The sequence below is a fragment of the Branchiostoma belcheri genome, unplaced genomic scaffold (assembly GCF_001625305.1).
Source record: "Branchiostoma belcheri isolate BF01 breed outbred unplaced genomic scaffold, Haploidv18h27 scaffold11, whole genome shotgun sequence".
Taxonomy (NCBI): Eukaryota; Metazoa; Chordata; class Leptocardii; order Amphioxiformes; family Branchiostomatidae; genus Branchiostoma; species Branchiostoma belcheri.
The window spans coordinates 3,657,113-3,669,730 of record NW_017802491.1 but is presented as its reverse complement, the minus strand read 5'-3'; the positions used below and the strand labels follow the sequence as shown (position 1 = coordinate 3,669,730).

Below are 12,618 nucleotides of genomic sequence, written 5' to 3'. Positions count from 1 at the left end.
CAATATTTGTATTACTGTACATAATACATATATTACCTTAATCTTTACATACAACTACTCGGGTATCAAGGGCACCCAGACGTGTTCATGTACTGCTTTTGGTAAAAGAATTCAAGTCTGTTTTCGTTTATCCATAAAGACCTCGCACGGTACATTAACATATCAAATTAGTCGCCTCATAATGCTCTCAATACAGTATTCAATCATTTTATATCTTATGCACTTAAATCATCATATGACATGGCTGTGGTAAACTGTTGTATTGGGTGTACGTTGCTTCTCAGTGCCGATGAGAAGATTGACAACTCAGTAAGCCAGCTATCAGCCCACTGTACACTTGTTCGCACGGTTGGTCACCCCGTTAGTCGGGCATGTTAACTCGGTAACTACCGTGTCCGTGTCTGTTGCACAGACAACACAGACGTCACGGTCTGCCGATGGCTTCAGTGTACCCTCCCTCGGGCGGGGACGACTGTCAATATCCGCCGACCCCCTTGAAGACGCCCCCTTAATTACACGTTTAGAAAACAGACCGTGTCAACATGTGGCTTTCTGCTGATCTTTTTCAGGGTGTGTTCACATTTGATGACACAGTTAAATGGCAGTCATGCTTAATTAAACCCGACAAGCCTCACCCAAGTTTCAACCAATCATGGCCGAGTATGACTTTGTTTCTCTCGGTTGCCATGCCGAGGCGTTTACAGGCAGTTTAATGGGCAAATGTTACACACCTTTATGTCAATTAGCATTAACGCCCCCTTGAAGCTACTTTCCTGTCATTGCACTTGTCGGTTATGCAAATTTACAAAGTGCCAATTTTGACTATGAGTCAATTTGGTCTCCGCGCTTCAGTTAACGTACGTCCAGCCAATATCGTTACGACAACACTATTATTGTGTTAGGCTTCCGACGCCGTATGTTCTCCCTTCAGGTGAATAGATCTACTACCTTTAACCATTATAGTGTCTCAAAGCTAACGCAAACTTTGCATCAAAAGATTTCCCCAAAATAGTCGGACAGTTTGCACTATCTTTTTTGGAGGGTATATGACGCGTTACACACCAATGTTTAATTACTGTCAGGTGAGAGGGTATGAGTGAATACCTGTATTGATATACCCCCTAGTGCATTGCTTAGTGAGTCCCGTGTTGCCATAGATACTCCAAACCCGACCATACGGTGTATAAATAAGGACTGGTTGTCATGGCGACGGCCATCACAACAATCCCCCCGGCAGTATACTGACTCAGACATAAGCTGTGTTTACATGTCTGTTCATCTCACTTTATAGTCAGGCTTACCCTGCAGTAGAAGTAACTGTTCTGGAGTCAGTAGACTCTAACAGTCCTTAACAGCCATGTTTACCGTGTTGTCGTTGTCGCATAACATTCCCATTAAGCTATAGAAGAAACACTTCTTAACACGCTAGAAACACATTCGCATTTTCTAAATCAATTGTTGGCAATCACTCTCACTCGCTCATTGTTGGAAGAGAAATTTAAGCTTGATTGAATACAGCTATATGTAGAGATATTTAACGACAAATAAGGCTTCTTTATCAATTTTTCAAGAGCATTGATACGCACCCTATCCAGGTATATATCATGGATATACGGCATTGAATTCCCTTTTCGTGACGAATCAAAACCACGCCTACGACCGAGGTGATCTCCATGTATATGATACAGAGATAACGTGCAGAAACCGGCCCTTGTAAATGTGAGTAAGTGTAGACCGTCTCGTACATTTTCCTGCAGAAATCTGTAAAGCGTGCTGTTTGTGATTGTGTTCAGATAGCCGCTTGGCAGGTGAGTTCAGCCACACCCAGATCCTTTTAAAACGGTATATCTCACGGCCATAGTAATATTAAAACAAAAAAGGCTTACCTGTTCTGCAAATAGCGAGGAAGAAGAACGTTGTCAGGATAAACTGCTTCATCTTCAGTCTTGTCTTGCTTCTCTTGCTCGTTCTGTGTGAACAAATGAACGGTCCGGGTTAAAATTCACGATTGAAACACTGAATCCTGTGGTAGTATATATTGACTTGCCAGCTGGCAGTGCTTTAGTACGGATCTGTGCGCACTCGCTGGAAATCTCACCACCTGATGTTCTTTTAGATCTATGAGGTGATGGCTTTGCTGCGTGAATGAGTTGCATGCGAAGGTAAATCCCTTCTAACCCGTCGGCGTCACTGTCACATAAAAGCCCGCGGGTACAGAAAGTGCGTCACCACAAAAACCGGTTCTTTCACGGTGTGTTTTTCTGAGCAAAACCTTTTCACTTTCTGCTAGGGTTGTCTCAGTACTGAATAGATGCTGTACTGTTGGCAAGGTTTTTTTTAGTAAGCCGTGATATGAACTCGATGACCTTTACGATTAGGAATGAGGAACTAGAGAGGCGCGGTGCCAGTAGCTTTCGTTCTCGGGATGTTCTGGCGTGGGTCCAACCGCACGTAACATCATGTGAATGCGGAAATCCGCCCCTATGTTTGACTTTCAAGGGAACGGCTCATCCCATAAAGGAAAGGAGTAGCAAATTTTAGGCCTATCATTCAGGTATGTGAGGCTTACACTATTGCCTTTTGATGAGATTTCTCAGGATTTAACCTTGCGCTAAAATACTGGTCCACCGTGCGTCACATCTTTAGAGATCACGTCATCTTGCTTAGCCTACCGCGGGAGATGTAACGTTAACGTTAGGTCTTACAAACAAGGAGGTTTAAACCTTGGCTTCAAGTGGGCGTAAAATGGAACTGGTGGACAGGTATTTCAGTACTTTCGTCCACTTCTAACAAGCTTAAAGAACACTATGATATGTAGCTTGCGAATTCGAGATCCCATGTGTAACGCTTTATCCATTGCCTTTCCATTAAGCTTAATAGCTTGGGGAAGAGGGAGAAAGTACTAATGGTTTTCAGAGGAGAGGACTATATGACCATATTGAATAGCAATGCTAGAGTAGCGTCTAACTGTATCGTTTTTCCTACCACAACGAAACAAATTATTAAGAATAAAATTTGCCGGGGGGGAATTGAAATGATACAAAAATGGACAAATTACCGATATATTTTAGAGGCTAAGCATGAATTAATAGAAAGGAGAAAGAAAACAACTACCGCACCTGAGTTAAGCAGTGTCTGGGCTGATGCTCTCAGGGTGATTGTAGCCCAGCGGAGGTGACGCTGCATATATGTAACCTCCGTTACCAAGCAACGCGCCATGTTTTGTCAATATTGTATCACCACCACAGATACATGTACATAGACCCAAACAAACGTTTCATCACGAAGCAAACCTCACTAACACAAACATCAAGCTTGGTTGCCTTTTTTAACTTCTACAACACATGTTTTGTCTCGTAGACCACGCCACATTGGTGTTGACAGGAAGTCGTCATCATTGCACAGAAACTAAAACAAGAACCTTGCCAGCAGAATAAACTGTCGGAAATCATGCGTCGTTGTGGCGAGGGAGAAACAGTCTGTTACGAATATTGTAAAATACTTAAAGTAATGTGATATTGATTTTTTTTTTCATTTACGGTTAATTGCGTATAGGGAGTATTTTTGTTGAATGAGTTGTGGGTTGAGAGTGTAGGTTGGTTTGGGTCCGTTTCTAAAATACACCAGAGAATTTAATTTCTGGCCAAAACCGTTAGAATGAGATGCGTTTTATTCGTGCATCATTTAGTTGATTTAATAGCTTGTGATAACGGTTAACGTTTAACATCTCGTGCAGGAATGTTGTTTTTCGACGGAAAAAATGTAGTTACTGCTTCTAAAAATGTCATGTCGGTATTACAGACAAAAAGTGCAGCAAGGGGAAGTAAGGACAGTCAGACTTTAGACAAGGTTGAAAGGATGACATAAGAAGATAATCCCGTGTTTATACGTCACCATGGTTACTGTGTACTCAGTAGCTTCTCGAGCAGATAAACTCCAGATATTACAAAAACGTGAACTCATCACCCGCTAAACTTCCCCCGGGGGAATACCTGCCGTTACAGGGTTATATGTCAGGAAATTCCTTTTAACAGCTAGAGAATCCGTTTATTTTGCTCTTTTCGATATTAAAGGGTTGAATATGAAGACATTTCTTATGTTGATATCAACGCTGCACGTCATACCTCTATGATAACTTCGATTCTGTTTATACATGTATACCAAAAGGATACAACAGTAAAATAATCTAGAAGCATTCGAGTGTCAAGAAATCATCCTTCATGTGGAATGATCCCCGTTCTGGTCGGGTGTCTGAAAAGGAACCGATTGTATTACCGCACCCAATCTTCAATTAGTGCGAGAATAATTAATGTTGTAGAATGATCTGTAAAACATCTGAGTAAATAGATGACATTTCATGTATGGAATCGTTGATCGTGAGATGGATTTAGCTAGAGAAGATTTCGTGATGCCGTGTTTAACGTCACGGTTCTGGTCAGTGCAGTTAGCGTGACAAACATGGAGGTGACCAGTGTTTCCACTCTGACGTAATCTGTCAGTCAACATTGCCTGTAAGATTTGCCCTGCTGTCAGGGGCTGTGTGAGGGACGGGACACCCTCACACCGGTCAGTCCCTGTCAACATTTAACAAATGTCACACTGGCCCAGAGGAATTCAACACCAAGCGACATCTAATTAAGAGACTGGCGTTATTGGCAGATATCAACATTTGGCAAGGAATTAATCAATAATTCAAAATACATGCAAGGAATGTACCGATATGGACACACTATGAAGCCATTTAAGCTAAATATTCGGGAAGCCAGAGAAGTTAGATACACAACGAAATTGTTACTCAAGCAACTCAGTGGAGTTTGATTTTGAAAACGAAGCGAAATTAGCTTTTTCAGTTGACAGCGCTTGCACTATTTCAGCATTTGATGCCAGAAAACCAAACAGCCGTTTATTGATACCGTCCGGATCCTGCCAACGTGAAAATGTGAGGCGTGTGACTGTGGAGTATTGCAATGAAAAGGCACCATGAGTGATGAATTGGCATGGTTGTTTTCATTTCATTTATTTTGTTTTGTTCATTGAGGTTCATTCAGGGAGCTGCGGAGGTGACTTGCATGTTTATCAAAAATTACATTACCTTAACGGACAGAAACAGAAATACAGAACTACGCACCAGCATAGATGAAATTTCCATGTGACAAATTTGTATCATCTATATATTTTTTTTTCATTATATATATATATAAGATTTATCTGGTCATCAACACAGATATTTCTGAAAGCATAACAACCGTTTTATATATGTCCTTGTTATCATGGATCTGAGGGCATTGTTTGTCACTCCAGGAGTATCACCCTGACATCTGAGCTTTGACAGAAGAATGTGTGACAACATGTACCCGTTCGTGTTGTTCTCTGACGCTAGTTATAGCTGCTGTAGATCCTGTTTTTATTTGGAAACTACAGTTATCCATAGTTAGTCGTCTGGATCGTACGTCGTGTATGAAATTTGAAAGGCATGGTTAAAGTTAGATTAACAAAAATCGTGGAAGAAGACCGTTCAGTCCCTGACAACGACTAATTGTGTAACACATGCTAGAGTCACAAATATATGAACTTTGAGTGAGAAAATACCAGCCAGTCTTGCAAACAAAATAGTAAAATGCCTTATTTGAAGGATTTTTGCTCTCCCCGGTAAACACTTCCACTGAGTTTCACCTGAGCGGGTCTGTTTACATATGGCGGCGGCATTATCCGGCTCCAGTGAGACGGTAATCACTGTAATCCTCGCGTTAAGCAAGAAGGGTGTGCGACATAACAATACGGCTTTGGTCGGCAGTGAATCAAATTGCTATCAAACAGAGCCTTAGCAAACGGCGGTCTTTGAGGCCATGCGCTATTCACAGGTGGGAGTAATTCAACTGTTCAAAGAGCGCTAGCCGCTAGTCGCACAAGTGAAAAGGGAACTAGATAAGAATCAACAGTTCTCTTTTATATTTAAAGTCAAACTTCCGTAACGATATTCAAATGTGAGCGAAGTTCATCGGAAATTTGTGTCTCTCTAATATCAAGTTCAACTCAAGTTGCCGATGCACTTGTGAATTCTGACTCAACTCAACAATTGTACCTGTGACGGTATCAAAACAGGGAAGCTATCCAGAACACCGGTCTGAGTTTATGTTAATCATGAATCGTTCTCTGCGGCTCGAGGCATCCCTTTATTCCACCGAATTCCCCACTAAGCATCTACCTGTCCCCTGCCGAGTACGTAACCAGGGGTAACACTGACTGAGTAACACCTGCCAAGCATACATTTCACCACGGGCCTTGGGTAGCCAATAGAGGGCGACCTTACAATGGCTACATTCTTAGCATATGGCTGCAGCCAATGCGTGCCTCTGTCTCTCAACACACGGGAGAAATTCCCTAACAAACTCCTGTGATGCATAATTGATTCCGTCTGACGGTTGGTGAACAAAGACCGAGTGCTTCCGGAGCTTTTTCTTAAGCCTCCCACACAACACAAATTTGCCTCCCTCATAAAAGAATATCAAAGTGTCGCCACCGGCTGTAGAACCTTTATACTGGATATAATAAAGGGTCTTACTGCCTGTAGTGTACAGTAGTTTATAGTGTACAAAACATGAACAACTCAGAGTAGCATCCATACACAGTTCACAAAAGGAGCCTATAATGCCCATACTGTTTCTATTTTGATAATGAGAATCGACGGAAATATTTAGCAGAATGCCGTTTTATAGAGGATTGTAGCATCTTTCCTCCATTGAAATTTCCACAATCATCTTTCTTTTGTCATGTCCTTTCCGTTATTTTCCCTCATAGTTTTCGTCATCATCACTTTATTCCGTCACTGTCATTTGAAAAAGACGGGAACCTCCAAAATCCCGTCTGACTCTTTGAGATGGCAGACCCATGTAGGCTGGTGGAAACTCGAAGAAGAGGGGAAGTTTTCTATCATTGACGCAATACAGGCTGAGGCGTCAAAAAATTACCTGAAGGCAAATGCAAGTGGTTTGCACTGTTCTCGTTGCCGTTTTTGTACCCAGGTCGAAGACCCGGCCGAACGATCATTGTACGATAAAAACTCATGCGTTCTTGGGTTAGTCGGGCATTTGTCGTACAAAATCAAGCTGTCTTGTTACGGGGTTGGCTCTGCCACAGAAAATTTCCAAATTCAATGAAATCGAAAAAATCGTAAGACGGCGCATGTGACCGAGCCGTGACCAACAAAACTCAAAAGTTCAATGTGCATGCCTCACACACCTTACAAAAACTATTTGGTGTTCTGGGAGGACGGCAAGGGTGGAAGCGTAAGTTAAAAGATAATCTTTAAAAGGGTATGAGATGTACTGTGAACAGCTGCGGGTGCGGAGAGTTATTACCAGGTGGTGGCACTGATGTGGAGAATGCTTTAAGCTGGGCTGGCTTTTTAGCCGACAGACATGCCCTTTTCAATGTAATCTCAGTTTTTGCATGGACGGAAAGGTACCCACAAAATTACATAGGGGCATGATGAAAGTAAAATGTCATACCGTATACCAGTACTTACGATATCGATATTTGATGAACGTAAATTTTCGACCTTGCACAGAGTTACTGTAGTAACGTAATGAATTGAAACAGTCTAGTGCTAATGATATCAATGATGATATCCCTCAATAAATGGATAAAACTATTTGCATCCGTTGAAAAACAATGTCTGCTCCCCTTGAACCAACAACATCACTATAGACTATAAGCACAGCATCTGGACTGTAGTAATTTTTGACCAGGATCTATCCGGCAAATCCACATAGAATATCGAATACATTTTGCATTGACTGTATAATACGTCGCCTTTATTCGTTGCAGTTTTTCTCATCTCAGCTAGTTTGAGTACGATACTGCGATGTACATGTATATGATACAGAATATACACTACAGAAGTAAAACACTGACTCACCTACCTGCTAAGTTTTACCAGTACGTCTGTCTGACGTATGTTTTGTCAGATCTTCTTTTGCTCCTCGATGTTTTGTCTCTCCAGAATTGCCTGCTGCTACCACACCACCGTCCGGAAATACGGCCTTACCTCAGAGTATATCCTGTAATTTACAAAGTACACCCTGCTTATGTCAACAGGTAATGAAGATCCGTAGTTGAGACGCTCCGATGATACCTCAGGGAGCTAATATTGCACGCTGTTTACCGAACAGAGACATCTAAACTTTCGGCCTGGTGGGACATAGACCTCAGTCCCATGACAGGTAACAGGGAGGCGTTTCTATGGGGTTATGATTATGGGACGTCTTTTATACAATGTGTATGGATGATGGACTGCGTTGTGTATGTCTCATTCACACTGATTGATCTGCAATTCCCTAACCATCGGAAACATGATCCCTGGCTGTTGTCATGTCGTTGAATACTAGTAGGTATTTCTGAGAAACATTCGGGCCATTAGAATAGAAAGAGTCCATTATCTAAATTGATGCTTTGTTGACAGGACTGTATTGTCACATGTCATAATGCACTTAGCCAACCAAGGTAAATCACCACTGCTGGACCGTGGAAATACTTCAGTCTGTGATTGCTATTTGGTGTTTACAGACCTCTCCACGTCAGTTAACTACATTTGCGGGTAATAAATGTTTAATTGGTTACTCGTTCAGTCTAAGGCCATGTAGATTTGATTATATGGATGACATCCGTGCGTGCATGAATTTTTGTCCATTAAGGTAATATTTTAGGTATTAGCACTGTCTGCATGCTATTTTGATAGCATTAAATAGTTAAGATAATGAATCTCAACACTCAATTCAAAGTTAAAAGAATATCAAACCTCAGACAGCTTTAGCAAGCTTGTAACTATTTTATTTATTCCATGAACTTTTTTGCATCAAGACGTATAAGTGCACTACATCATTAAGGATAAGCAAAGTCCCAAAAGATCAAACACATCAGTATATACAGAAATACACTTGTGCAACTAATTAGAAACACCAATCATTTCTAGTCAAACTATGCATATATGAGTACAAAATGTGTACAAATATTATATTCTTCAGCCTCCAGTGTACTGGCTATGTTGGCTATGAGGAGTGGCTGAGGTTGTAGAGCTCTTCTGCAGCCTTTTCCAATCTTGAGCGGTACTCTAATTTCTACAAGGAAAACAAAATAGGAAACAATAAGACTTTGAGGTGAAGTTTTGTTGGAACAATTGAACATCTACCGGTATAAATAAAAATAGCCTAGAAAGTCTGATTTGCTCCAATTCTTTAATTTGACTTAAGTTGTTGCTTCATGTTCCTTAAGGGATGAACAATATTTTTTTTCTATAAGATACATTTGCAACTACTACCCAGCTACAAATGGTCCAAATCAAAATTTTGGGTGCTCCCTTGTAACTATACATTGCACCCCAGCAGCTTAAAACTACTACCCAGCTATGGATAGTATAAACCTTCTCACCTTGAAGTTGTTTTGATGCACTCCCTTGTAACCATACATGGCATCTAAGCAGTTTACAACAGTACTACCCATGGTCTAAACCTTCTCACCTTGTAGTTGTTTTGGTGCACTCCCTTGTAACCATACATGGCGCCCCAGCAGCAGGCAGCAATGACGCCGGTGGAGTCACTGTCACCCGCATGGAACATGGATCTATCAGATGGCAGAAAAATCATTCAAAGCTCATTTTAAGATGCGGGGAAAAAATTTGATAAGATTCCATAACTCAAAAGTACAGAATGCTTCATTTTCTGTGTAACTCCTTAAAATCTTACCTTTTGCAGAGTTCTTCCCAAGAATCCCCCGAAGACAAGAGTGCATCGTACCTGAGGGAAAGTGGAAAAAAAGAACAAAGGTCAAGGTCAAAGCTGATAGGTTAACATGTAGGCTAGGTCATTGACTTTTTTTTATTTGTAAGGAGAAGAAGAAGAAACTGAGCAAAAACAGTACGTTTTCCTTCGGCGAAGGTAAACATAACAATCCAACATTTCTACCAACTTGGTCTCTCCTTGGTGCTGAAAGACCTGTTCTGCACAAATCTGTTCCAAACTCACGCGATCATTGGAGCATCGTGGCCGCTAGACCCCGCCCAGCCAGAGAAACTCAGGGTCTTGTAGAAGGTGTCCCTCTCGGAGGGTCCGTACTCCTCTGGGAACGTAGGGTCGGATGTTCCATCCGAGATCCCCCGCTTTTCCAGGTATGCCTGCCACTTTTCTGTGAAGTAGGGCCTGAGGGAATATGAATAAGTGAATGGATGGATGGATGGATGGATGAGTAAATGAATGAATGAGCAAATAAATGGGGATGGATGCATGGAAGGATGGATGGATGGATGGATGAATGAATGAGTGAATCATTAGACTTTTGAGTGTATTTTTACTTACTGGATAGATGTTAACTGTACATCTTACAGTCTTACAGTCCACTCTAACATAGCTTGTACCTATTGTACAAATCTGTTGCATTTTTCCCAAAGGCAGTTTACTAGTTGTGCACAAGAAACAAGTAAACAGGAGGACAACTGTGTTCACTGCTCACCATGCGTCCAGGTTTTCCTGTACGTGCCTGCCGGAGTCCCGGATGTACTGCTGAGCCCGAGGCAGGAGTGACATCAGCCCTGACCCCCACTCTCGCACTGTGAAACAACAAACAACAATAACAACAAACACAGAGGGAGATGTATAGAACAAAAGCTTTCAAAAAATTGCTGACCCTTTTAGCTGCACTGCAGGACTTAAACTTTAACATTTCGACATGATACATAGTGCTTACCAGGCTTGCGCTGCACAGCGTAGGCAGCAAACAGAGCCGCTGCCAGCGACCCCAGGTAACCTGTAGGGTGGTGATGAGTCATCCGACCACTCTCAACAGACACGGCGATCAGAGAGTCAACCTCCTCTGGGCTGGACCATGGATTGAAAGGAGGACAGAGGATCTGTGTATAATTTCATCAGGCTGGCAACAGACTGTACAAGAGGGTTTCTTATTCAACAACCAGTGGGTTTTCACGTCAGACATTTCTGGTGAATGTCTGTCACCTACTGCTCCAGTACAAATCAGAACCAGTCATTGCTAACTTGAAGAAGGTGACAGTCAGTCACTGAAAGGTCGGATGTGAAAACCCACTTTCTTTTTGATAAGTGTGGTGGATTCCTTAACTTAAGTTAAATTCCTCTCCTAAAACAATGAACCTAGCTTTGCTTTACGTCCTATCCAAGAGGATGTTCCTAACCGAAGCTACATTTGTAGGTACTCATTTTCATCTGAGTCGAGCTATATTTTGGGTACCCGAAACGAGGTTTTGCACGACGTGAGGTTACTCAACTTACGTCGTGCAAGCCCTCATATTCGGGTCCCAGTATATACCTGCTGAGTCAAGTGAAGTCCCAAGGACACAATATTAGGCCTTCTCAGGATTTGAACCCAGAACCTTCAGATTCTAACATCAACAACCCTAACTACAAGACTGTTGAACCAGCAGTTGAGCAGACCTACCGTGGGTACCTCAGGCCGATACACATGGCTCTCATAGCAGCACCACAGCCACCACCCCTGGAGGGAAGGGTCATGGGGAAATCATTTAATACAGCACTGACTTTCTCAAAGTATGCAACTGTATCTGTATAGCCAGTATAACTGGTACCGCCCTTCTGCATACCATAACACACCAGCTTCTGTATCTGTATCTGTACTGCTGGTGACTCTGACCAGTGGGTTGACACTGGCAAAGCCACAGTCTCTAATGTCTCAAAAGTCGAAGAGAATTTTTCTTAATGAATGTTAATTACCTTGAATTGAAGGGAATGATGTAACCATCCGGTCGGAGAGGTCTGAGCTTGTAGCAGCTTGCTGAGCAGGTTGCCCCTGCAGATAGATGGAAGTTATCAGTTAGCCTTCAGTAGGCTAAGGTAGCCTGCACCTCTTAGTGTATAGGGCAGTCCCAATTTCTGTTTCTATAGCCCTTGTACCCCCCTTGACATAACGTTTCATGACTGTAGTAGATTTTCTACTTAATACAGTGCAAATATCTTGGCTCTGGTAAAAAATACTGCCCCCTTTTGGTACTTCAATGCAGTCTAAATCTACATGGAAGTGAGTGAGAGAGTGATGAACCTACCTGCTGCCCGGCCAGCCATGTCCCTCATGCTCTCCTTGTAATGTTTGGCCAGACTCAGGAACAGGGTCGGACGGTCCTTCTCACCAGACTCCATCAGTGCTGGGAAAACACGCACATGTTACACAAACATGCAATCCTCTCTGCTACATGTAGGCCAAAGAAAGTAACTACATGTATTTTATATGGATAACATTCTCTGTAGATCCATATATTACTCATGCAAATTAGGGATTCATTTGCATGATATATAGATAAGAAAATTATACAAGTTGTAGCATTACTTTGGACAACTTGTGATATTTGGGTGAAGGAGATCACTCTCATCTGCCGAATAAACATACCCCCGGAATAAACGTACCCCCGGGACAAATCTTCAAAATCAAATAAACATACCCCCGGAATAAACGTACCCCCCGGAAAATTACCAAAATTGACGGGTAACCTGTGTCTCTTGTACTAAAATGCGCCCTTACTGATATATGCACAAATCTTTAACTGTTATTTGCAATTAGGAATTTACATAGACAAAAAAAAAG

General features: G+C 42.0%; 2 protein-coding genes across 3 annotated transcripts in view; both read right to left on the bottom strand.

Moving 5' to 3' along the window:
* Nucleotides 1-2,658, bottom strand: part of LOC109482084 — a 4,823-nt gene extending 2,165 nt beyond the window's left edge. The window contains exons 1-3 of the mRNA XM_019784745.1: nucleotides 2,654-2,658; nucleotides 1,887-1,969; nucleotides 338-401 (exon numbers count right to left, since the gene is read on the bottom strand). Of these exons, the coding sequence (XP_019640304.1) occupies nucleotides 338-401; nucleotides 1,887-1,969; nucleotides 2,654-2,658 (152 nt within the window). The remainder of the gene's footprint in view (nucleotides 1-337; nucleotides 402-1,886; nucleotides 1,970-2,653) is intronic.
* A 6,095-nt stretch (nucleotides 2,659-8,753) lies between these two features.
* The window catches only part of LOC109485214 (protein ADP-ribosylarginine hydrolase-like), a 6,324-nt gene continuing 2,459 nt past the window's right edge, over nucleotides 8,754-12,618 (bottom strand). The window contains exons 4-12 of one of the 2 annotated variants that reach the window (XM_019788663.1): nucleotides 12,083-12,181; nucleotides 11,754-11,829; nucleotides 11,461-11,517; nucleotides 10,738-10,868; nucleotides 10,504-10,600; nucleotides 10,020-10,193; nucleotides 9,741-9,791; nucleotides 9,516-9,618; nucleotides 8,754-9,116 (exon numbers count right to left, since the gene is read on the bottom strand). In XM_019788663.1, coding sequence (XP_019644222.1) covers nucleotides 9,048-9,116; nucleotides 9,516-9,618; nucleotides 9,741-9,791; nucleotides 10,020-10,193; nucleotides 10,504-10,600; nucleotides 10,738-10,868; nucleotides 11,461-11,517; nucleotides 11,754-11,829; nucleotides 12,083-12,181 — 857 coding nt within the window. In that variant the 3' untranslated portion in view covers nucleotides 8,754-9,047. The remainder of the gene's footprint in view (nucleotides 9,117-9,515; nucleotides 9,619-9,740; nucleotides 9,792-10,019; nucleotides 10,194-10,503; nucleotides 10,601-10,737; nucleotides 10,869-11,460; nucleotides 11,518-11,753; nucleotides 11,830-12,082; nucleotides 12,182-12,618) is intronic. The other variant, XM_019788671.1, reaches the window with a different exon arrangement.